Genomic DNA, 26,133 nt, shown 5'->3' on the forward strand with positions numbered 1-26,133 from the left:
TTTATGATTATATTTATCATTATAATAAAAATAAAATTTAAAAAATGGAAAAAAAAAACTACTCATAATTTTGTAGCTGAGTGAAAACTTGCAAGTTCATTTGAGTTGTTAAAAGTTGATTCCTGGAATAAAATAGCCTTGGGTAGGCTTAGCCTACCAAAGCATTAGAACACTGCCAGTGAGTAAAAGGTGTCACTTCAACAGTTTAAACACGCATAAGAAGTGCATGTTTATACAGTTAAATCCTCATTTTATATAGACATGTAGGTGACCTTGGCAACATAGAAGCTGATGAAAATGGTACCTCCCGCTTTGAAATGGAAGACCGGCTGCTTCGCCTTGCAGGAAAATATTCAATAATTGGACGTAGTATGGTGGTAAGTGTTAAGGTTTTACTGCCAAGCAAGACATTTAAAAATGGAGAAAGTTGTTTTTGGTTTCAGTCAACCAGAATAGATTGAATGTCTCAAATTGGATTTGTTTCCAAATTCTGTTTGTAACAACATTTGTAAAACCATAGCCGCTGACATGAAAATGACATTGACCTACGTATAAACACAAATTCCTTTAACTACTGGATAATTACAAAGAGGTGAAGTATAATAAAGGTATATTTTCAGAATACATTTTGATGCAGTTCTGAATTGATGACGTGAATTTGTTCCAGGCTGCCAAATTATGAACCTATTGACAGATTGGATTGAACATATGCCGCAGAACATAGGAGAAAATAAAATTTGAAGGAACATATTCTAATTTACAGAAAATAGGAAAGGAAGAGGTACTGGAGAATTTAAAAATGACAAATGTAGACCCCTTGCTTAAAAAAATGTATGGAGAATCATGGGAATTATGTAGCAGTGAGATTTACGTTAGTGATGGGCAAATTTGCAGAGAATTTTTAAGGACAAAATGTATGAACATTTGGAGAAGCATTGTCTTTTCAGGGATAGCATGGAGATGGGGCAGGTCATCCCCATAGGCCCCCTAATTGACCTTTTCAAGGAAGTGACAAAAGAAATTGAAGAAGGTAAGGCAGTGGATGTGGCATATAGATTTTAGTAAGGAGTTTGACACAGTTCCCCATAGTAGACTCAATTCAAAAAGTCATGAGGCTTGGGATCTGTAAAACCTTAACAGATTTGGAATTAGTTTCCCTGCAAATGGAATGTATTCAGACTGGATGGTGGAGACTAGTGGCATTTCACAAGGATCTGTCAGGGACCCATTCTCCTTGTAATTTTTATGAACTACTTGGATGAAGAATTGAAGTGGTGGGTCAACAAGTTTGCAGATGCCACAAGGTTATAGATGTTGTGGATGGTGTAGAAGACTTAGAGGTTACAACAGAATAGAGACAGGATGCAGAGATGGTTGATGGAGTTCATTCAAATTAAGTATGAAGTGATACACTTTGTAAGGTTGGACTTGAAGGTGGAGTATGCGGTTAACGGCAGGAATCTTAAGAATGTGCAGAAGCACCTGAATCTTCAGGTCCATAGATTTCTCAAGATTGTTGTACACGTTGATAGGGTGGTTGGAGCATTGAATTCAGTTCTGCTCGCCTCAGTCAGAAACAATGCAGATGTGATTTACCAGGATGTTGCCTGGATGGAGAATATATCTTATGAAGCAAGGGTGACAAAGTTTTGCTATTTTGAGAAACAAAGGAGGAAAGGTTCATGAGAAGCATAGGGTGGACATTGGACAATACAGCACAGTACAGGCCCTTCGCCGTCAATATTGTGCCAACCCATATATCCTTTCCTTTTAAAAAAGTACCATATTTTTACACATAAAACACGTGCATTATATGCATATTTTACTAACCAGGCACCGCTGTGCATTATATGTGTGTGTGCAAGGGCGACACAAGAATATTTTTACATGTTGAAAGAATGTGCACAATTAATAGCAGGTGTGAGAAAGTTGAACCAGCAATTTATAGCGGGATTGGGAATATAATAGCGACATTGAAATAACGTGCACAATTCATAGGGCTGTGGAAAAGACGCGTTGTCAATTTATAGCGAGCGTGGTAATATGAGCATGAGAAAATAATGGTGGCAATAAAAAAACGCACACAATTTGTAGTGGGCATGGACATTTTGATTTTGGGAATATCTCTTTGTACTGAATGTCACGCTATTCCTATAAAACAAGACATTTTTGCTAGGGCACTGCACCTTATCAATGTTAATTGCCCAGACTTGTCCCTGCAGGAGGAGATTAATATATCTAGTGCCTCTGATTTGAGACAACATTAGAATTAAAATCCTGCTTAACTCTGAACCATGTCTTCAATCTATTTAATTGATTCCTCTCCAAAGCTTGTTAATGTGTTGCAGCAGGATATTCATCCATATCATGGACGATTGACACCTCTGGGGGAAGTTGATTGGGTGTTAATTGCACAAGATTAACTGTGGCAGATACTGGTATGTGTTTTGTCTCATGTCCCATTTAAATGCAAATTGCTTTTGTCAGTTGGAAGAATACATTCTTCTTTCTTCTTCTTCTTTGGCTTGGCTTCGCGGACGAAGATTTATGGAGGGGGTAAAAAGTCCACGTCAGCTGCAGGCTCGTTTGTGGCTGACAAGTCCGATGCGGGACAGGCAGACACGATTGCAGCGGTTGCAGGGGAAAATTGGTTGGTTGGGGTTGGGTGTTGGGTTTTTCCTCCTTTGCCTTTTGTCAGTGAGGTGGGCTCTGCGGTCTTCTTCAAAGGAGGTTGCTGCCCGCCAAACTGTGAGGCGCCAAGATGCACGGTTTGAGGCGTTATCAGCCCACTGGCGGTGGTCAATGTGGCAGGCACCAAGAGATTTCTTTAGGCAGTCCTTGTACCTTTTCTTTGGTGCACCTCTATCACGGTGGCCAGTGGAGAGCTCGCCATATAACACGATCTTGGGAAGGCGATGGTCCTCCATTCTGGAGACGTGACCCATCCAGCGCAGCTGGATCTTCAGCAGCGTGGACTCGATGCTGTCGACCTCTGCCATCTCGAGTACTTCGACGTTAGGGATGTAAGCGCTCCAATGGATGTTGAGGATGGAGCGGAGACAACGCTGGTGGAAGCGTTCTAGGAGCCGTAGGTGGAGCCGGTAGAGGACCCATGATTCAGAGCCGAACAGGAGTGTGGGTATGACAACGGCTCTGTATACGCTTATCACACACGCATGATATATGCATGTGCATGTTAGATGAAAATATTTTTACACCATTTATGATTTTCTGCATGTTATATACATCTGCACGTTACATGAGTGAAAATACGGTACTAAACCCTCCCTACCCCATAACCCTCTATTTTTATTTCATCCTTGTGTCTGTCCAAGAGTCTCTTAAATGCCCCCAATTTTTCAGCTTCCACTACCATCCCCGGGCACCCAAAAACTCTGTATAATTTTTAAAAAACTTACCCTGATCTCTTTCCTAAACTTCCTTAACAATACAGATGTCCTCTGGTGTTTGCTGATCTTGCTCTAGGAAACAGGTGCTGCCTGTCCTCCCTATCTATGCCCCTCATAATCTTATAGATCTCTATCAAGTCTCCTTTCATCCTTCTACGATACAAAGTGAAAAATCACAGCTCTGCAAACCTTGCTTCAAGACTTGTTTCCCAAGCCAGGTAAACATCCTGGTAAATCTCCTTTACACCATCTACATAACTTCCACATCCTTCCTATAATGAGGTGACCAGAATTAAACAAGGATTTGTAGCAAGACCTCTCTACTCCTGAATTCAATCCCCCATTAATGAATCCCAGCATTCCGTAGGCTTTCTTAACAAATCCTATCAACGAGTGCGGCAACCTTGAGGTATATATGAGTTTGCACCCCAAAGTCCGCACTCTTAAGTAACTGACCATTAACCCTGGACCCAGCCTTCTGGTTAGTTCTTTCAAAATGCATCCCCTCATACTTATCTGGATTGAAATTCATCTGCCACTTCTCTGCCCAACTCTACATCTGGTCTATATCCTCTTGTATCCTTTGACAACCTTCAGCTCCATCCACAACTCCTCCAACCTTTGTGTCATCTGCCTCTTCATCTAGGTCATTTATAAAAATCAAAAAGGCAAAGGGCCCAGAACAGATCTCTGTGGCACTCCACTTGTCACCAACTCAAGGCAGAATACTTTCCTTCCACTACTACTCTCTGCGTTCTTCCTACAAGCCAATTTTTTTTTATCCACACAGCCAAGGTACCATGGGGGACCATGTCTATCACCCTACCCTCATCAATTTCTTTTGTTACCTCCTCAAAAAACTCAGACACGTGAGGCAAGGCCTTCCCTTCACAAACCCATGTTGACTATCCTTGAGTAGATGGTTCTTCTCGAAATGCTCTTAGATTTTATCCTTAAGAATCCTTTCCATTAGTTTGAACACCATTGACCTAAGATTTACCACTTTATAAACCCCAGGATTCTTCTTATTACCTTTTTTAAACAAGGGGACTACATCTGCCATTCTCCAATATTCCGGCACCTCCCCTTTGGCCAAAGAGGATTCAAAGATCATAGCTACTGCCCCAACTACCTCTGCTCTCACTTCCCACAGCAGCCTGGGGTATATTGCATCCGACTCCGTGGATTTATCAATTTTGATGTTTTTCAGAAGATCCAACTCTACCACTTTCTTAATCTCTACATTGTCCAGCACACAGACCCGTTCAATTTTGACCTCAACGTGATCAAAATGCTTTCCTCTTGTGAATATGGATGCAAAGTATTCATTTAGGACTTACGCAACCTCCTCCGCCTCTAGGCACATCTTTCATGGCCTCACACTCATTCTCTTTATTTTTCACATACGCATAGAACACCTTGGGGCTCTCCTTAATTCTACATGTCATGGCCTTCTCATGCCCCCTTTGAGCTCTCCTAAGTCCTTTCTTAAGCTCCTTCCTGGCTGCCATATACATCTCATAAGCCCTTCCTGCTTCCTTCTTCTTCTGGACTTGTGGCCTGACCTGTTTTGTCAGCTGTGGTTCCCTTTTCCTACCATCTTTTCCTTCTCCCATTGGGAAAAACCTTTCTTGAACCCTTCTCAGGTGGTCCTAAATGTCCTCCACATTACTTCTGTGCTTTCATCCTGAAACATCTGTTTCAAATATATTTTGCTAGTTCCTGCCTCATCCTTCCCCAGTTAAGCACTTTCACAGTTTGACTCTTAATATCCATTTTCCATAGCTATGTTGAAGCTAAGGGAGTGTCAGCACTCTCACCAAAATGCTCCCCCACCAAGAGATCTGCCACCTGACCAGGTTCATTTCCCAGCACCAGGTCCACTGGGCTGTGTCACTTACCTTTCTGCTTCAAAGTATTGGTGTCCCATACCAGGCTGTGACGCAACTGGTCAGCATACTTTCTACGACACATCTGTCGAACCTTGCTAAGGTTTCAACGTCATACAAAGCCTCCACAAACTCCTCGGAAAGTCCAGGCACTAATGTGCTTTCTTCACGATAACCCATTTGTGTGTTGGGTCCAGAAATGGTCCTTAGAGATGGTGACTCCCAGTTATTTAAATTTGCTCACTCTCTCCACTTCTGATTTCCCCTCCTAAAGTCTGCAATCAGCTCCTTGGTTTTAGTGACAGTGGGAATATTTAAAAGACTCTCAGGTAGGCACATGGATGTAATAAAAATGAAGGGTTATAGGTGTGAAATCAGGAAAAAAATTAGATTGTTGTTGAGTAGGTTGATACATTATCTGAAGGGAATGCTCTGTTCTAAGTGGATTCCATTTTAGTTGTTGTATATTTCCAATTGTGATTGAGCAAATAAAATAAATTAGTAGAAAATTGGGTGGGCTATTTTGGCATAAATATTAATTCTTGAAAGCTAAATAGAGCAGGGACCTTTACAAATCTTGAGAAGATCCTACTCAAAGTAGGATTGCCTAAGAGTAAAAACAAAGTGGGAGGTTCTGTATTTAAAGAAATAAAACTGTTACATTTTATTATGAATTATTAAACAATTAATCAGTGAAAAAAAACAATATTTGAGAACATATAACTACAACAATTAAAAGGCTGAGAACATGATTATGAAGAAATTCCATAAAGTAATTTAAGAAATAGTGTTTTTTTTTCATGCGCGGTTGCGCACTTTTACTTGGCTCCGCGAGCCATTTTTGTAGTCCCGAGCTCGGGACTTCAACTGACCTTAGGGAGCAGGCTTCTCTCTCCATGGTGGGCCTCCTCGGACAGGTAAGGCCTTCACCTTCTTCTTCCAACGTTCTTTCTTCTTCCCGTTGCTTTCGACTTTTCTTTCTTCGCTGCCATTTTCTTCCCACCTTTACTTTCACTTTGTTTTAATTTTTATGTTTGTGCCTTTGTGTTTTGTGTCTTTTTTTAAAAAACTTTTCCGGAGAGGGCTGGAGTTCCCTGACCAGCCACTACTCCATCACGTCGCTCCTCCCCAAGAAATACAGTGTTTGGGGTAAAGAATTTTTTCCTTTATTTGCTCCTGAACTCCACAGTTTTAAATTTATAATCAAACAATTCACATGTGATTAAAGTGCACATTCCAAATTTTATTCAAGGTTATTTTTATACATTTTGGTTCAACTCTAGAAATTACAGCACTTTTCATACATACTCCACTCATTTCAGGGCAGCGTAGTATTTGCCACATTTGGCTTTACAGGTGTTTGTGAGTACTTGGGTATGTTTAATTGCTTCATTGGTGCAGGTATGAGAGCTAGGCTTGCTTCCAAGCTTTTGATCACCTTTGGAGTCTGTAGTTGTCGTTGTGCCAATAAATGACAACTGTCTTCAGAAGATCGTGAACAAACATACAGAGGCTACACTGCAAGATGCAAACCCAAAATTAGCTAGAGAAACAGAATGTCTGCGAATCACTGAGTTCAAAAAGTTATTTCATGCAAGGAATATGCCACAAAGTACTAAACATGACTATAATATACATAGTATTACTATGTCCCAAATATTATGGTGCCCTAAAATGAAGGGACTATGTATAAAAAGTGCTGTAATTTCTACATGGTCAAACCAAAATGTATACAAATACCCTTTAAAAAAATCTGGAATGTGCACTGTAATCACATGAATTGTTTGATTACAAATTTAAATCTGAGGAGCACGGGCAAATAAAGGAAAAAAATGCATCATTATCCCAAACATTATGGAGGGCACTGAAATTTTTAATATCATTATTGGCATGTTCCCTGACTGAGAATGCAGAATGGCTGAAATAGGTATGTGCTTCACTTTAATTGACATTTAACAGAGGCTTAATTCATGCAGGAATTTTCTTAGGGAAAAAAACAACAAAAGACGTTGAATCAAATTGCAGCTTTCAATGTCACTTTGCTGGAAGCCAGAATTAGTTTTTCAGATCCTAAGTTATTCCATACCCCATTTCCAGTATGAAATTTACTGTAGATGTGCAAAGCCATAGAAGCTTTAATCTAAAAACACTTGAAAATCAAAAATTAAAACCTTCCTGTTGAAGGTGTTTGGCCCAAAACATTTATTTTGTGTTTTCTAGCATCTAGACTTGTTTACTACCTTAAAAATCAAATTGTGATTCATTATTAGTGTGGTTTAGCACAGGAGAATCAGAAACAAGCTGGGTTAATTAAAATGCAGTCGAGAAAAAGTGATTTAGTGACAGTATAAAACCAACATGTATTGATTGATTTTATTGTTTTAACTCACCATGGAAGGATGTGAACTTTGTTTTTTTTTTAAATCAAAAATCTTCAAAACAGAATGAAGAGAATCCAGTAATGTACAGCTGAGTGTGTCCAGCAAGTGAAGTTTTGTATTTTTTTAAAAACTCATGCTTCATTGGCTTGTTGAGGTGATTTCTCCTTTTGTGTACATGCCAGGACACTTGCAATCACATTTGCATTGGTGTGGCCAGCTCAGAGATATCCCAAATAACGTGGCTACAGCAGTGGTCACTGTCACTTGTCATTCTTTATCTCTGATTCAACAATGAATGGCATAGTTTGCTGAGAACTAGCACTAAGGTACTTCACTCAGTCCTGGCCAAAGAAGAGATAAAATTGTTAATAAGGCAAAATTTGGCTGCAAATTAAGTGTTACCCGTCCTCTCATTTGGGTTGCAATTGAAAATTTTGCTCAATATGTCAACATTTGATATCTTACTCCCTGTAGATCAAGAACTTCAGAAAGTACCATACTATAATAGCAGCCAGTACAATTACAGGGGAACTAATATGCTAGAGGTTAATCCCTTTCATAACTAGCTGAATAAAGATTACTGTCTCATGCTGAATCTATGTCACAAGGAGCATTGAGACTTTATTTTTCAGAATTATAAATTCAGATTATTAACAATCTTTTTTGTATCCATATTTGGTTATTCACTAAATGCCCTCATTTTGAACCACAATTTGCATTTTAAAAATGTTAATCAAATTATTCAAAAATTTTGCTATCCCAGAAAATCCACCTTAATTTCTGTATTCCATATTTTTGTATGCAAGTCTTGTTCCAAGATTAGAATGTAAAGTATAAATAGAATAAACTGATGCATCTTTTCCCTTACTTGAAGGTCCATGAGAATGAAGATGACCTGGGCAAAGGTGGTAATCCAGAAAGTCTTGAATCAGGAAACCAAGGAGCAGGTTTAGCCTGGGGTATAATTGGCATAGATGAAGATACCAAATAACTTTATCACAGAAACTCTAACAAGAAACTGATTTCATTTTCCTAAATCAGCAGTTCTTATTATTTAACAGTAAATGATTCACATTTATATGCAAATAAATATGAAATGTTGATAGCAACATGGATGTAATTATGCACAAAGTTAGAAACTTCATCAGGTGTCCATTTTAAAGGCAGTAGGTTGCAAAGGAAAATTGGGATCACCTTTAATTTGTTCCAGATTTTTTTTTCCTGAGAAGTGTGAATATTGACACCAAGTGACTTGGACATTTTACTCAGCCTAGCATTAGAAAAACGGATTTGACATGACAACACTAAGACTGAAGTAGCCTAGTTTAATAACAATACCAATTTAATTTCTTTATAGAGTCATAATAAATGACCTTCAAATCATAAGTAATACTCAAGATTCATGGCTCGAACAATTTGAAGCTGTTCAAATTAACCAATAATTTGGGGAAAGTGGTAATGCTCTCTTCTCTTTGGAGAAGCCAAATTGTTCTTTTTAATTTATTGAACAAAATATTTACTTGACATTTAAATGTAAACTATTTGAAAATGTCAACCTTTTTTTCACATTTGATTTTAACACTCTCAGTCTGTAATTTCTCTAAAGTGGTAAAAAGAAAAGTTACCTCAGTATATAGAGTTTAACTGGTTGTAATTTCTCTTGTACCATACATGCTTCGTTTGTATGTATGTTTGCAGTGTATTGCATCGAGGACTGAAGAATACTTTTGGATTGTACTTGTACAATTTGGATGATAAATAAATGAACTTAAAAAGCATTAGTTGTAACCATTCAATGCTGAAAGGCAGAGAAGACACAAAAATCTCTAGTAAATCCCATAAAATAATAAAGTAAATCTTTGCTGTAAGAGGTACTGATAGCATTTTTAAATGTTCTTTTTCGCCAAATCTGAATTTTTTGAACTTGCTTCATCATCAAACCTTTTGTGCCACAAAAGGAACTTTGCTTTAAAGATGCTTATTTCCTCCATCTTCCTGTTATTGGTGCCCTGGTAGGTCAAGGCCTACCTGTCCATGATTAGCTACCAAGAGACTGCAATCCCCTCGAGGCCACTGCCAAGCACCATTACCGCCACCTTTGGGAGAAGAATTAATCCCTGTGTCTCAGGTATAGGGGGGAAATCAGTCTTGCTATCCCAGGGAGGGAGGGAGGGGTGAAATCAGACCCCGTGTCCTGAGGAAGGTGGAAATCTGTCCTGGGGATGGAGGGAAGGGGTAATGAGTGCCTCTGTCCCACAGAGGGAGGAGGGAATCATTCCCTATGACCCATATTGGGGGGTGGGGGTTAAATCAGACAATTTCCCAGGGTGTGGTGGGGGGGGGTAAATCATACCCTTTGTCCCAGCAAGGAAGTGGGGGTAGGGAATCAGTCCTGTCCCCAAGAGGGGCATCCATCTGTCCTGAGGAGGGGGTGAAAATCAGTCCCCCCCTGACCAGGGAGGGAGGTGGAGGGGGGAAATCAGTAATGTCTATCTTGGGAAGGAGGGGGGAACTTTGCTCTGCTGTACCTTGTGGGGGGGGGGGTTGCTTCTGGATCTGGCAATCATTGCTCTGCTTCTGGTCTGTACTTGTGGGTCTCTGTACTGCTCCCAGTCTCCCAGAGGTGGGGGATGCTTCTCTCCTTCAGGTCTCCTGGAGCTCCTTCTCCTTTCTCAGTATCTCTTTGTTGAGGTTGAGGGGGTGTTGACATCACTGAGTGATGAAATGACCATTTGCCCTCTTATTACCTGTGCATAGGTAGCAACCCATGCACAGGGAGACCTTGACCTAGTGCTGCACTGCCCGCCAACGACACTCCTCCCATAACTTCATCCTTCCAGTTGGATTTAGCAAAGGGATCTATGCAACACACAATAAGGACTGATGAGAGAGGGCAACCCTGCCTGACTCGAGATTTGATGGGGAAGTTATCTGTTTCCCACCCATTGATTTGGACTGTGTTAAGCAGTAGAATCCAATTTTGGATTCCTTCCCCAAAGGCCATTTTGGAGAGCATGGTCATCATATACGTATGCGATAGCCCATCAAAATCCTTGTAGTCTCAGCTTACCAAGCAGGTACCCACCCCCTGTCCTGCGCAAGGCGATGGTATGTCTGAACACGCGCACACACAATCACAACAGATGTGTAACCACATAGACCCATGCACATGCAACAGATGCGCACATGCACACAACAGACACACAGACAAGACAGGCACAGAACAGAGGCGCAAACACAATAGACAACTTCAGAGTGAAGACTGAAACAGGATCAGATAGTTGCTAGCTATGGCAGGGCTTGCATCCTACAAGTTTAACATCATAAATGGCAGTGATGCTTCACTACTGATGAGCTGAACAACTTTTCTGTTCGATTTGAAAAAGAGAATTCAACAGTACCAATGAGAATCCCTGCAGAAGCTGGTGATCCTATGATATGTGTCTTAGGCCAACATAAGAACATCTTTCAAGAGGGTGAACCCTCAGAAGGCGTACCTGGCAGGATACTGAACATCCGTGCCAACCAACCAGCTGGAGTGCTCATGGCCATTTTTGATCTGCTGCAATCAGAGGTTCCCAACTGCTTCAGAAGGGCATCAATCCTACTGGTGGCTAAGGGGTGGCATGGTTAGTGCAACACTGTTACAGTGCCACCCACCCAGGTTTGGATCCCGCACTGTCTGCAAGGTGTTGTACGTTCTCCCTAAGTCTGTGTGGGTTTCGTTCTGGTGCTCCAGTTTCCTCCCACCGTCAAAATTGTACAGGGATTGTAGGTGAATTGGGTAGCATAGGCTTGTAGGCCAGAAAGGCTCTATGTCTTTTTTTAATTGAAAAAGAGCAGAGTGAGCTGCCTCGATGACTTTCCCCCAGTAGTACTCACATCTACTATGATGAAATGATTCAAGAGTTTGGTCACAGCCAGAATTAACTTGTACCTAACTAAAGACCTGGACGCATTGCAATTCACCTAGTACCACAATTGCTCCACAGCAGATGCAATCTCACTGGCTCTCCACTTCGCCCTGGATCACCTGGACCACAGCAACACATCAGGCTGCCTTTTATCAATTACATCATCCCCTCAGTACTAGTCAGTAAGTTTCAAAAGTTGCTCTGGACCTTGCTCTGCAACTGAATCCTTGACATCCTCATTGGAAGACAAGTGAGTATGAATCAGTAACATCTCCTCCTATCAACACAGGTGTACCTTAAGGACGCATGCTCAGCCCATTCCTCGATGCTCTCCACACCCATGAATCTGTTGCAAGGCACAATTTAAATTTGGCAATGACATCACAATTGTCAGTAAAATTAGACAGCAATATGGAAGCATACACAGTGAGATCAGCTGTTTGAATGGTGTCACAATAACAGCAACACTAAATGACATTGTAGATTTCAAGGTGGGGAAACCAGAACACAAATTAGTTCTCATCAGGGGTCAGCAAGGAAAAGGGTAAAGAACTTCATATTCCTGGGTGTCAACATCTCTGAACATCTATCCTGGGGCCTTCATGTTGATGCAATCATGAGGGCCGCTCGCCAGCAGTTACATTTTGTGAGGAGTTTGAGGAGATTTGGTGTGTCACCAAAGACTCCTGCAAATTTCTAAAGGTGTACTGTGGAGAGCATTCTGACTGGTTGCATCATTGTCAGGTATGGAGGTGCCAATGCACAAGCAGAAAAAGACTTCAGAGTTGTGAACTCAGCCAGCACCATCATTGGTATTAGTCTTCACTTCTTTAAGGACATTTACAAGAAGCTGTGTCAAGAAACCAAGTTCATTGTCATCTGATTGTACAAGTATAACCCGATGAAACAGTGTTCTCCAATCCTCAGTGCAAAGCACGCAAACGCACATTCCGACATTGCATACAGACAAATAATACATATGCAGGACAAACATGCTATTTATAAAAATATTGTTTTGTACAAATTAAAGTCTTGGATGGGTAGTGTGAGCAATTCATATGGTTGTTCAGATTCTCACGGCCTCTGGAAAGAAGCTGTTCCTCAGCCTGATGGTGCTGGCTCTGACACTCCTGTATCTCTTCCCAGAGACAGCTAAAAGATGCTGTGTGAAGGGTGGATGGAAGTGGTGCTCAATGATTTTGTGCACCCTCCAGACGAATCTTGAAAATGATGAATATCATGAAAAATGGCATGGAGGGGGAGGGGCATGGAGAGAGGGAAACTCCAGTGATCCTCTCTGCCACTCTTATGGTTCTGTGGATTGAACTCTGATCCATTTTCTCTGCAGCAACTGTACCACACTGTGATGAGCCAGCTTGGATCCTCTCGATAGAGGTCCTATTGAAGGTTGACATAATGGTGGTTGGTTGCCTTGCCTGCTTTTGTCTTCTCAGGATGTACAGTCGCAGTTGCTCCTTCCTGACAAGTGAGGTGTTGCGTGTCCACGATAGGTCACTATTAAGTGAACTCCAAGTAACTTGGGGCTCAGATTTATTGTCAGAGGACATACATGACATCACATACAACCCTGAGATTCCTTTTTCCTGTGGGCATGGCGTAATTGCCACTAATTGGCAGTGAAAAAACAAAAAGCACACAATGTAAAACGTAAATAAACAACTGTACACAGATAACAAATGTAAACAAACTGCAGTACAGAGAGAACAAAAGAAAATTAATAAAGTCCACAAGTAAGAGTTCTTAAATGAGTCTCTGATTGAGGAGTCTGATGGTGGAGGAGTAGCAGCTGTTCCTGAACTTGGTCGTGTGAGTCTTGTGGCATCTATACTACTTTCCTGATGGTAGCAGCGAGAACAGAGCATGCGCTAGGTGGTGTGGGTCTTTGATGATTGCTGCTGTTTTCCGATGGCAGTGTTCCCTGCAGATGTACTCAATAGTGGGGAGGGCTTTGCCTGTGATGTCCTGGGCTGTGTCTATTACCTTTTGGAGGGCTTTACGCTCAGAGATATTGGTATTTGCATACCAGACTGTGATGCAGCTTGTCAGCACACTTTCCACCACGCCTCTGCAGAAATTTGCCAGGGTCTCCAATGTCATATCAAACCTGAGGAAGTAGAGGTGCTGTTTACATCCGGTACCGCACGGATGGGAGTCTCTTCAATCTGAGGCGCCTGCAAGCTCACACCAAGACACAAGAGAAACTTGTCCGTGAACTACTCTTTGCAGACGATGCCGCTTTAGTTGCCCATTCAGAGCCAGCTCTTCAGCGCTTGACGTCCTGCTTTGCGGAAACTGCCAAAGTGTTTGGCCTGGAAGTCAGCCTGAAGAAAACTGAGGTCCTCCATCAGCCAGCTCCCCACCATGACCACCAGCCCCCCCACATCTCCATCGGGCACACAAAACTCAAAACGGTCAACCAGTTTGCCTATCTCGGCTGCACCATTTCATCAGATGCAAGGATCGACAATGAGATAGACAACAGACTCGCCAAGGCAAATAGCGCCTTTGGAAGACTACACAAAAGAGTCTGGAAAAATAACCAACTGAAAAACCTCACAAAGATAAGCGTATACAGAGCCGTTGTCATACCCACACTCCTGTTCGGCTCCGAATCATGGGTCCTCTACCGGCATCACCTACGGCTCCTAGAACGCTTCCACCAGCGTTGTCTCTGCTCCATCCTTAACATCCATTGGAGCGCTTTCATCCCTAACGTCGAAGTACTCGAGATGGCAGAGGTCGACAGCATCGAGTCCATGCTGCTGAAGATCCAGCTGCGCTGGGTGGGTCACGTCTCCAGAATGGAGGACCATCGCCTTCCCAAGATCGTGTTATATGGCGAGCTCTCCACTGGCCACTGTGACAGAGGTGCACCAAAGAAAAGGTACAAGGACTGCCTAAAGAAATCTCTTGGTGCCTGCCACATTGACCACCGCCAGTGGGCTGATATCGCCTCAAACCGTGCATCTTGGCGCCTCAGTTTGGCGGGCAGCAACCTCCTTTGAAGAAGACCGCAGAGCCCACCTCACTGACAAAAGGCAAAGGAGGAAAAACCCAACACCCAACCCCAACCAACCAATTTTCCCCTGCAGCCGCTGCAACCGTGTCTGCCTGTCCCGCATCGGACTTGTCAGCCACAAATGAGCCTGCAGCTGACGTGGACATTTACCCCCTCCATAAATCTTTGTCCGCGAAGCCAAGCCAAAGAAAGAAAATAAAAAAAAGAGGTGCTAATGTGCTTTCTTCACATTACCATAAGTGTGTTGAATCCATGAAAGATCCTCTAAGATAGTGACTCCCAAGAACTTAAGTCTGCTCACTCTCCACCTCTGATCCCCCAATGATCACTGGATTGCATACCTCTGGCTTTCCTTTCCTGAAGTCAATAATCAGCTGCTTAGTTTTAGTGACATTGAGTGCAAGGTTGTTGTTGTTGGTGCACCATTCAGCCAAGTTTTCAATCTCCAATCTGTTTGTTGACTCATCCCCTTTCTTTATACAACCCACTATTGTGATATCATTGGCAAATTTGTAGATGGTGTTATTGTTATACTGAGCCACACAGTTGTAAGGTGAGTAGAGCAGGGGGCTAAGAACGAAGCCCCGTGGTGCTCAGGTACTGATGGAGATTGAGGAGTAGATGTTCTTAGCATCCTCACTGATTGTAGTCTGGAGGTGAGGAAATCCATGGTCAAATTGCACAGTGAGGTGTTCACTCCTGGGTCTTGGGAGTTTGCTCTCCACTCTATTATAGTTGTGGAGGTTTCATGGAGTGGTCGTTCCTGGACCTCATGAAGTCGATGATTATCTCCTTCATTTTGTCCACGTTGAGACTCAGGTTGTTACTTTCGCACAATTTCCATCTCTTCTTTGTAGTATGACTTATTATTGCAAATGAGGCAAACGACTGTTGTGTCATCTGCAAACTTTATGATACTATCGGAGATGAATGTGGCAATAATTGTGGGTCAGAAGCCTGAAGAGGAGCTGGCTGCGCACCCAGCCCTGAGATGCGCCAGTGCTCAGCATAACGCATGCTCAGTATTCTGCTACCAACTGGACTGTGGTCTTTCCGCTAGGAAGTCCACGATCCAGTTACAGAGAAGCACGTCGAGTCCCAGAGAGGACAGCTTTTCCACCAGCCTCTGGGGAATGATCACATTAAACATTGAGCTGAAGTCAATAAACAGCAGCCTGGCTTATGAGGTGTCATTCTCCATGTGGGCCAGAAGGCTATAGCATCATCTATGGAATGGTTTCTTGTACAGGGAAATTGAATTAGATCCAGCATCTCTGGGAGATGTGCTTTGATGTGTTCCATCACCAGACACTCGAAGCATTTCATAATGGTGGAGGTCAGTGCCAAAGGGTGGTAGTCATAGAAGCCTGTTTTTTCCCTCTTGGATACCCGGATGATGGTGGCTGGCTTGAACCCCACAGAAACAATGGACTGGTGCAGTGAGGTGTTAAAGATGCCCATGAAGATCTCCATCAATTGGTCTGACAATCCTTCAGTACCTAACCAGGTACATTGTTCAGTCCTGCCACCTTTTGCAGGTTCACCTTGGATAGGATTTTCCACTTCAGCTGCGGCTATGTGGGGGGGGAGAGTTCATCAGAACAGAGCTTTCTTTGGCATCATCCTGTTCTCATCCAACTGTGCAAAGCTGTTCAGTCTGTCCAGAAGGGAGGTGGCATTGTTCTTAATTTGCAAAGTTGACGTGATCCCTAAGTTTTAATCCCTGGCCACATGCACCTTGCTCTGCCAGTGTTATACAGCTATCGGTAGATTTTCTGTGCATACCCATTGCTTTGCCTTCCAGATTGCATGGGAAAGTTCAGCCTGGCTGATCTTCATGCCATCCTATCCCCTATGCTGAAGGCAATATCACAGGCTGTGAGAAAGACCCAGACCTCTGTATCCAACCGTGGTTTCTGGTTAGCTCTGGTTGTGAAGTATTCGATCTTGGTGACATCCTCAATGCACTTGCTGATGGAGCCAGTCAGAGCTTGTGTGCAGGTAGTCCCGACTTGTGTCCTATGCCAATTACGTCCATTCGCACATTCAACCGAATTTAAAAAAAATATGCATTTATTATTTTTTTTTGACAAACCATTAACAAGGATACAGGGCATGCAAGAGCCTAAATGAGCATACTTCATTTGGCATCTGGGGTTTGTAGTCTGGGCACAACCATCTTGACCCTGTGCGCATGTGCGAGTCTTCAGAAAATACTTGCAGTGGGTTCGCGTATTTGAGTTTGGTTGGCGCATGCAGTTATGGGTGACCTAACGATATTGAATTTGCGCCCTTAACTCTCCGCATGCGCCAAACTCCAATATGTGAACCCGCCATGCATGCACACAGGAATCCAGATGGCCGAGCCCACCCTACAGACCTTGGGATACCAACTAACAAGCTAAGTACACAATTCCAACATGCGTCCAATCTGAGATATGAACGATTGGCCAGATGTCAGGAAGGACCTGTACTCCTCTTATGTTCACACGACTGTTGCAGGTGGCCACTTCCCTGAAATAGCTTATGTCTATGGTCTCAAAGCAGTCTTGTAGCACTGCTGAGTTTTACCCCATCCAACCACCCATATTCTGATCTCTCTACAAAATGAGCTTGCTATCAAAGACCCTCACCATCTAGGCCTTGCCCTCTTCTCAATGCTACCATCAGGAAGAAGGTACAGGAGCCTGATGACGAACAATAGTACAAAAACAACTTTTTCCCCTTCTACCATCAGATTTCCAAATAGACAATGAACCAGACACTATCTCATGTTTTCTCTTCTTTTGCACTAATTTATTTTTAAATTATAATCTATTGCAATATTTGCACCTGTAATGCACAATTATGTTGCCACAAATGTATTTTGTGACACATTGTCATTTTAAATTCTGATTCCTGTATCTGTACAACTACATGCAAATGATTAGTATATGCTAGCCTGAGGGGGGGGGGGATGGGAGGGGGGGCATTTTGCAGGCTAACAAGTCATTCATTCCTATAAAATCAGTATTAATGGAGTGTACCCGATTACCTTGAGGAGGCGGTGAGATGCCCTTGAACTGCAAAATCCAAAGTAAAAAAACTAATTGATGTCAATGTCCTCAAAAACAGATCAACACTGGTTAATAATAGTTCAGCAGTTGCATGAAGATCTCAGTCAGGGGTTAGGGAAAGCTTTTCAGATGAAGTTCATTTTTAAGAAATACTCTCATTTTATATATACAGATATTAAGGTGTCTTTTTTAAATGGTGAATAAATTTACTTATGAATTTGAAGTCAAGAAAATTCCATATCACTCACTATGTGTCATTACTAAAGCAGAGAAAAGCACCAAAATAAACTGAAAAAGAAATAAATAGTGGTTAATGTTTTGAACAGTGACATGAATTTACAGAAATCATATATACATCTTATCATGGTCCTAATCTGGATGGAATTTAAAAAAAATCAGTTCAGCAAAGTGTTGCAACCAGTTTCATCATTCTCCAAAGAAACTGGGTTACAGAAACTTGTGTTTGATATCCTTCAAAACCCAGTTTGAGCTCCATTTTCACAACTATCAAGAGTGGAGTTTCCTTGCAAGCTTTTCTCTAAAATATTACAGCAAGTACTCCAACCCTCTCTGGTAAATTCTGCAGAAGGCCCATGAAAATTATGCAATACTGAAAAGCTTTTTTTTAATGGGTCCATGCAAAAGTATTGGGTTGCGAAAAGATGCAATTTTTAAACTTGTAATATGTTACAAGGATATTAAAAGTCAACCAACATCCACTTAACAGGTTTTTTATAAAAAATTACTGCCAAAAGTTGTAAGTGCAATCAATAACTTTTCCTTGAATATTCTCTTTAATGGAAGGAAGAATCTAATTGAAATTCAAAAGAGTGGTATTTTGACATGAAACACAGCACAAAACAGCATCTCATAAGTCACATGTTTCTGATTAGAAATTGCATTGAAATTCATTGCTTTCAAGACCCAAGACATAAAAACATTTTGTAATAAACGAAGAGTAACCTATTTTATTTTACATAAAATAGCCAATTGGTGCATGATCTCCCAAAATAGATAAATACATCTTTCATTCATTTGTAATGTGAGAGGAAATAAATATATTCAATGTGGCACATAAAAGGGCAGCTGGGATTTCTTGCTGCAATCTGAACTGATGCTTGAACCCACAACCCTAATTCAGAAGGACATGGCTGAGGAAGTGATGGCTGAGGGTGAAACTGAAAAATGAAAGACTAAGGTTGGAATGAAGAGAGGCTGAAGGAAAATTTCCACTGCTTGTTATTACTATAAATGGATGCTTTGCATGAGTTTTCAATCCATTCTAAATAGCAAAATGCAGAAATATTCACTATTGATAGAGAAATGAAGGAAATTTTACTTTGTATCTTTGCATGCTGCAACTCATTTGGGACTGCTTGTTGTCCATGCTAAAGCTCTGAAAAAGTTTCCAATTTGTTAATATTCATACTTTACAATATTGTGTGAAGCTTTCAAATGCAAAGAAACTTACCAATAATGATAGGGAATGAACTTTGGTGAGAAAGTGTGCAACCAAACTCAAAAGATTTAAGGTCAATATGATTTCTTACAAAACTGTATGAAGAACAAGAGACTGAAGCTTCACCAGAGTCCAAAACAAAAAATACAAAGACTCTTCCAGAGGAGGCGATACTGGTGTGTTTTATTCTGACTTGGTTCTTTGTAGAATGGAAACACTCCCAACTAAAACACAAATTGCCAGAATAAAAGGCATCCTAAGCAAGCAGCTTTTGTTTTGTTGGAAAGAGAGTGGAGTTACTTACCAATATGAATCAAGCATAGACAAATCAAACAACCCACCTTTCAAGAGTACTGAGAACCAGATACAAGCGAACCACGCATTCATTACAACTGCTTGGGTAATGGAAATTTGTCCTCACACTACCCAAAGATTCAAGATGGAATAAAATTTGCTCTCATAGAATTGACACTCTCATAGAATAAGTGGGAAAAATAAATAAATAAACAAAATTTATTTTTCCAATGACTTTCTCGATGCACGCGCAGATGCGTGTAACGGAAAATCACGAGTTGACAGTTTTCTAGGAAAGCTACCCCTGTTGTGTATCTCTTTAAGCGATTCAAATCAATTTTTTGGAGAAGCAGATGAATAATTTCTGCTAAATCAAAATTAAATCATTAGTTACTCAGCTGTATAAAGTCAACAACATTCATAAGCCAAGCTGTAATACTGTTGTCCATATTTAGAATGGAAAACATATTCTCTTTTTGCAACTATTAACATTCACAAGAGAAGAAAACAGGAAAACTCTTACTTTTAAGAAACAGTCTGTATTTAAGGGCAATGAACAAATAAACTTTCAAGAAACGTTCTAAAACAAAGTACTTTTCAGACTTTCCTGATCTTGAGTGGGCAATTTTATATTTTTCTTCTATTCTGTACATCACCAGTGAAATACACTAATATCTTTATTATACACGCAAAGCAAACTGTCTTGGGCTGCAGTTGGTTGTTCAAAAACAATTTCCTTATTTTAAGAACACATGCTAATGAGAGTCTAATTTAGACTTGCTTCTGACATAGAAAATATCAAACTTTAGGGTGTTTCACAATCTTATTCTTCCATCCTATGACATTCTTTACTTCAGAAATCTGAGGAAGAATATCACACGCTCTAAAGTTTGTTAAGAAAATAGAGTTTATTAAAAACAAATCCTAAGCTCAATTTTTGGAGGAGGTTTCACTGTTTGTTATCTTTTTCTTCAATTAAAAATAACAGAAAGCATTTCTACCTTAAAAACGTACAGCAAAAATTAATTTATTTTCTGATCATCAAGTGTTTGGACTGTGGAGTAAATTGTGGTCATTCTGAATATGGGGTAAAGCACAATTTGCTTAAAACCTTTAAAACTAGACTGGACTGTGGGATAGCAGAAGCAAATACTTTATACATCATTTTTATACACCTCTAAAGCTTCATGGCACAATATTGTGATGAATATATCACCACATCATGTGCTTCATTACAATTAGTTTCTATCACTGAGCCTCAGCCGTTGCGCCTGAATCTTTCATATCAGGTTGATTGGAGGTTGAGGTAGACGTCAATACTACCATCTCTGCAGCTTTCAAATTCATGTTCGATGAATTACATTTTCCTTGAGCAGAATCAGGAATTGGGATCACGTCCGATTGTTTCATTAATTCTTCCTGTGTGTCTCCATTAGAGTTGTGATGCTTTTCATTGCCCTCAATTTCTTCAGGTTTTTCCTTGCCATGTTGATCCATATCTCTATCCCTGCGAGATTCCCTATCTCGTGAATCACGATCTCTGTGTCCACTTGACCGCCTATTTCTTTCCTCTGAGTCTCTGTGTCTCTCTCGTTCAGAGCTTCTCCCCCATTCCCTTCTCTCACGTCCAGCACAATGACGATCATGATCTCTGTCCTCCTGTCGATTTCCATAGCGATCACGGTTTTCATTTTCACTTCGATTTCCACCAAAAGGACGATTTCTAAACTCTGATCTGCCAAAGCGTTGTTCTTGGTCTCGATCTCTACCTGGAGGAAATCCATGCCTGTCATTCCTAAACTGTCTCCCATCTCTATCCTCAGACCCTCCAGGACGACCATAAACATTCTGGGGTGGAAAGGGTCCCCGCATGGTATGAGGTGGAGGTACTCCAAATCCTCCTGGTCCTGGAGGTGGTGGACCTCTGTGTAAAAAGTGTGGCAGCAAGGGGCGTGGTGGAGCAACAGGAAACCTCTGCAAATGGGGTGGAGGAACTCCAGGGGGTCTTTGCAAAGGTATTAAACCAGGCCGTGCACCCAGAAGACCAGGACTTGGTGGTTGCACGTTCATCATGGGAGCAGGAGTAGGTGCACTCTGATTTCCTGAAAACCAAACACATGAAATTACATGAGATGAAAACCATTCACAGACTTGGTATCATAACAGCGAAATTAACTTCTGGCATACTAATACTTTCAGTTCATTTAAAATTCTTCTCCACAATATTTTTCGTTCGGTATTTCCTTAAACAGATTAGTTTTCAGTATGTTTTTTTAAAAAAGCTATTCATATATTGTTAATCTACTAAAGCAAAAGCCCTGCATTCAAGGTACAAATATAGACTCCTTCCCCTACTCTAACAGTGAACAATGAAAGTGATATTAGACTCTGAACATAAATATTTCATTAAATATGCTTCCTAGTGGTAGCTATAACAAGTAACACTGACAGTAACATCCACTCCTCAATCTTTGAATGTAACACAAAACAATGTATTGCACAAACAACCACATGGGGGAGAAAAAAACAGATTTATAGCCAGCACTTTTTTGCAGGGTGGCAGTGGCCAACACCAGAGAACATCTGTTTAAGTTGAGAGGAGAAAGGTTTAGTGCAGATGTCAGAGGTCATTTTAAAAAAAAAAATAAACACAGAGTGGTGGGTGTCCAGAATCAACTGCAGGGTGGTGATGGAAGCTGGTACAACAAGGGCATTTAAAAAACTTTAAAAGCTAGGCATGTGACCATCAGAAAACTAGAGGGTTATAGGCTGTGAAGTTGGAAAGGATTAGACTGTTGTGGAATAGGTTTGCATAGATCAGTACAACACTATGAGATGAAGGGCCTGTCGTGTGCTGCACTGCAGTACACAAAAGTACTGGAGAAACTCAGCAGACCATGCAGTGTTCCTTTGGTAGCAGAGATATGCAACCAACTATTGTCGTGGTATGAGAAAAAAGCAGGCATGCATTTGAATAAAATAGCGGGGGTAATGGCAGGGAAGGAGCACAGGCAAAAGGTCACAATGAATTGCCTGGGAGGGCAGAAGAGGGAAAAATAGCAGGGAAGTGAAAGAGGAGGGTACAGCTCTCTAAAGGGAGAGGGAAGGGTGGAGAGCTGAAGGAAAAGAGAGCGAGTGAGAGAAAAAGCAAGAGAGCAAAAGCAAGAGAGCGAATGATGACCACACTTAAGATATACAACTCAGTTTATTTATTCAACCAATCTATGTAACTAGTTGTATAAAAACAGCTTAATATGCTGCTGCCGTTCAAATTGTAACAAACATCAACTTCTCTTACTATTTCTGAAGATGTAAGAGTTTGAAAGACCTCAAATAAATAATTTATTAAAGTACATTTAAATGAACTGATCTGCAGTTTTGAAAGAAGATAAATCAAATTCCCAATAATTAAATTTAACAAAACAGAATAAATCCTGGGTTTGGGTTACATGACCTTGATTGCACAAACTCAGAATGTAACTAATTGAGCAATGAGAAAGTGTGCAGAGTTTTTCAAAAATAAATACATTACCAAGTAAAACTTTCACGCTATTAGTGCTGACTATCGTATAAAGACAATACTTGAGATATTTTAAAATAAAACGACAAGCTCCGTGTACTGTCAACATACTCATTTATGGTTATTTGCAGAACTTTGTCACATCCTTAGAAGTGGGGACGGATGGGGAGTGGAATGAGTTTTGTACAATGGTACATCTTGTTTTATTTTGGATAAAGCAGCTCATGTTTTTGTGATTTAGGGTATGCCCAAACAAAAACTTGTGGCAGCTATCCCTTTGAAGGATGTGCAATATTCAATTGAGATTGAATCCCCAGAAGGCGACGCAGCTTGATTTTTCACCACAGAATATGATGCAGAGGGCAGAAAGTTTAAGACAAGAAAGAGCAACATGGGTGAAGTGAGGGACAGGAGAGAATATGGTGATCTGGTCGGTAAAGCAGGATGCATGTGTCGGAGAGTGTTGCTGGGAAGAAGGTTCAGATAGGTGATGGGAAAGGGAGATAGACAGAGAGAGATTGGGAGATGAATGGTGAAGGTAGGATAAATTCAGACATTATTTGGTGATGCAGTGGAGAGAATGGCGCTGAGTAAATAACCAAGAGCAGGAGTGAAGAGGTCATGCTGGAGACTATCAGTAATGATAGATTCAAAAAATGCATTCCTCTCAGACTGACATCTTAGGTTCTCCAGCAAGAGCTTGGTTGAGTGCAGCAATGGCTAAAGCAGACTTTAACCTTCCAGTTAATAACTGTTTCAATGTTCTTGTGGGTCTCAGATGCTTAACAGCTTTCTGCATGTTATCAAATGTTCACTATTTGCCAATTTTAAATAGATCTTGAACAGCAGCACATGCTGACTGTTCCTGAATCCTACCTGCATTACAAGGGTAGTCAAGGGGGAATTTTCTCCCCAATGACAATGAGCCTGGTGAAAACAAAACACCTCCCTTCTTCATTTTTGTCCTTCATCTTCAGGCAACCAATACCAGGACAACAAATCTCACCAAAACAAAAAAAAGTCACCTTCAAGAATGAGGCTCAAAGCCAATTCTGACAAAATTTGCACAACCGAGTGCAAAATTATTCTCTGCAGAACAGGGTGATAATTTGGAGGCAGGTAGGCTTTATCCACATCAACAGATGGTCAACATCACCAGAAAAACAAAAAGGTTGGTGCAAAATTTCCAGATTGAAACTTAAAATTACAACCACCTTGACTACTACCTTTTGAAGAATTAATTTAGCTATACAGATTGCAACACAATCAAGGCCATTTGATTTGCTTTCTGCTGCGATACACTATTAAAAAAATTCCAAACCACTATCATATATTTGTATAACAGTGCTACAGAAATAGTACATTTCTTACTAAACCATTAATTGTTGCAAATTACAGTGTCTGATAGAGACAGCTGCAATGGCTGACTCAAGACTCTTTCTTGCTGAAGACAGCTAAAAACCATAAACAATAATTTCCCATCTGACTCCTCAGAGAAAGCAGATGGAATAAAAATTAAAAAGAGTAGGATAGCAATCAATAAAGAAAATACTCTAGAAAAGATGACCAAAAGTTATTCAACCATCTTGGCTCAGATGGAAAAAACTCTAAAATGGCTGACACTGTAAAAGGTGAAGTGCAAGAGGAAATGTTTGGTAATACAGTATCTTCTTCTTTCTTCTTTCTTTCTTTGGCTTGGCTTCGCGGATGAAGATTTATGGAGGGGGTAAAAAGTCCACGTCAGCTGCAGGCTCGTTTGTGGCTGACAAGTCCGATGCGGGACAGGCAGACACGATTGCAGCGGTTGCAAGGGAAAATTGGTTGGTTGGGGTTGGGTGTTGGGTTTTTCCTCCTTTGCCTTTTGTCAGTGAGGGGGGTTCTGCGGTCTTCTTCAAAGGAGGTTGCTGCCCGCCAAACTGTGAGGCACCAAGATGCACGGTTTGAGGCGTTATCAGCCCACTGGCGGTGGTCAATGTGGCAGGCACCAAGAGATTTCTTTAGGCAGTCCTTGTACCTTTTCTTTGGTGCACCTCTGTCACGGTGGCCAGTGGAGAGCTCGCCATATAACACGATCTTGGGAAGGCGATGGTCCTCCATTCTGGAGACGTGACCCATCCAGCGCAGCTGGATCTTCAGCAGCGTGGACTCGATGCTGTCGACCTCTGCCATCTCGAGTACTTCAACGTTAGGGGTGTAAGCGCTCCAATGGATGTTGAGGATAGAGCGGAGACAACGCTGGTGGAAGCGTTCTAGGAGCCGTAGGTGGTGCCGGTAGATGACCCATGATTCGGAGCCGAACAGGAGTGTGGGTATGACAACGGCTCTGTATACGCTTATCTTTGTGAGGTTTTTCAGTTGGTTGTTTTTCCAGACTCTTTTGTGTAGTCTTCCAAAGGCGCTATTTGCCTTGGCGAGTCTGTTGTCTATCTCATTGTCGATCCTTGCATCTGATGAAATGGTGCAGCCGAGATAGGTAAACTGGTTGACCGTTTTGAGTTTTGTGTGCCCGATGGAGATGTGGGGGGGCTGGTAGTCATGGTGGGGAGCTGGCTGATGGAGGACCTCAGTGTGAATACAGTATCAGCATTCAAGAAAATAGAGAGATAAACAAGGAGACAATGGAGTCAACCTAACACTGGAGGTATAAAAGCTGACAATATTTCAATTTTGGTCTCAGACTTACTAACATTTGGAGAAGTCAAATAGTGCCTAACTAGCTTGATCAAAGAAACAAAGCTAATATTTTGCACCAGGGATGCTTTAGCTTCATTTTTATAAACAATATTGGGCATTGCAGCTCAGGACTGATGCAAAGGACTTTGGAAGGAGGTGAACCAAGATGTTAACAAAAGTACTTCACTTCAGTAATGGAGAATTGCACATTCAGGATCATTCCCTCAGGAAAGAAAAGACACTGACAGGATGATTATCCAGAAGGGTTTAAGATGATGGTGGATGATTTTATAAAATCATGGAATTGAACAACATAGAAACAGAACTTTTGGCCCATCATGTGTAAATGCACTGATCCCATATGCCTGTATTTATTCCACATCCTCTAAATATTGCTCAATCAAGTACCTATCAAGACGTTGTGACTATTCCAACCACCAGCACCTAATTCCAGAAACTCACTACTATTTATTCAAATTTTTAATCTCAGATCCTAT

The 26,133-nt window shown here is 41.2% G+C and overlaps 2 protein-coding genes and 1 long non-coding RNA gene across 4 annotated transcripts in view; 1 reads left to right on the forward strand and 2 right to left on the reverse strand.

Moving 5' to 3' along the window:
• LOC138738912 (superoxide dismutase [Cu-Zn]-like) overlaps positions 1 to 9,548 on the forward strand; it is a 29,060-nt gene extending 19,512 nt beyond the window's left edge. The window contains exons 4-5 of the mRNA XM_069890103.1: positions 260 to 377; positions 8,555 to 9,548. Coding sequence (XP_069746204.1) covers positions 260 to 377; positions 8,555 to 8,671 — 235 coding nt within the window. The 3' untranslated portion in view covers positions 8,672 to 9,548. The remainder of the gene's footprint in view (positions 1 to 259; positions 378 to 8,554) is intronic.
• LOC138738915 (uncharacterized) lies at positions 6,534 to 11,960 on the reverse strand. 2 transcript variants are annotated; one of them, XR_011341861.1, is made up of 5 exons: positions 11,890 to 11,944; positions 9,306 to 9,478; positions 8,549 to 8,634; positions 7,690 to 8,021; positions 6,534 to 6,817 (listed from the first exon to the last, which is right to left on the reverse strand). It is a non-coding gene; the product is annotated as an uncharacterized lncRNA (long non-coding RNA). The 2 variants fall into 2 exon arrangements; XR_011341860.1 differs by lacking the exon at positions 9,306 to 9,478 and having other exon boundaries at positions 11,890 to 11,960.
• Positions 11,961 to 19,313: 7,353 nt separating this feature from the next.
• LOC138738910 (SR-related and CTD-associated factor 4-like) overlaps positions 19,314 to 26,133 on the reverse strand; it is a 102,155-nt gene continuing 95,335 nt past the window's right edge. The window contains exon 19 of the mRNA XM_069890094.1: positions 19,314 to 21,545. Within this exon, the coding sequence (XP_069746195.1) occupies positions 20,692 to 21,545 (854 nt within the window). The 3' untranslated portion in view covers positions 19,314 to 20,691. The remainder of the gene's footprint in view (positions 21,546 to 26,133) is intronic.

This window comes from Narcine bancroftii, chromosome 7, assembly GCF_036971445.1.
Source record: "Narcine bancroftii isolate sNarBan1 chromosome 7, sNarBan1.hap1, whole genome shotgun sequence".
NCBI classification, from domain to species: domain Eukaryota; kingdom Metazoa; phylum Chordata; class Chondrichthyes; order Torpediniformes; family Narcinidae; genus Narcine; species Narcine bancroftii.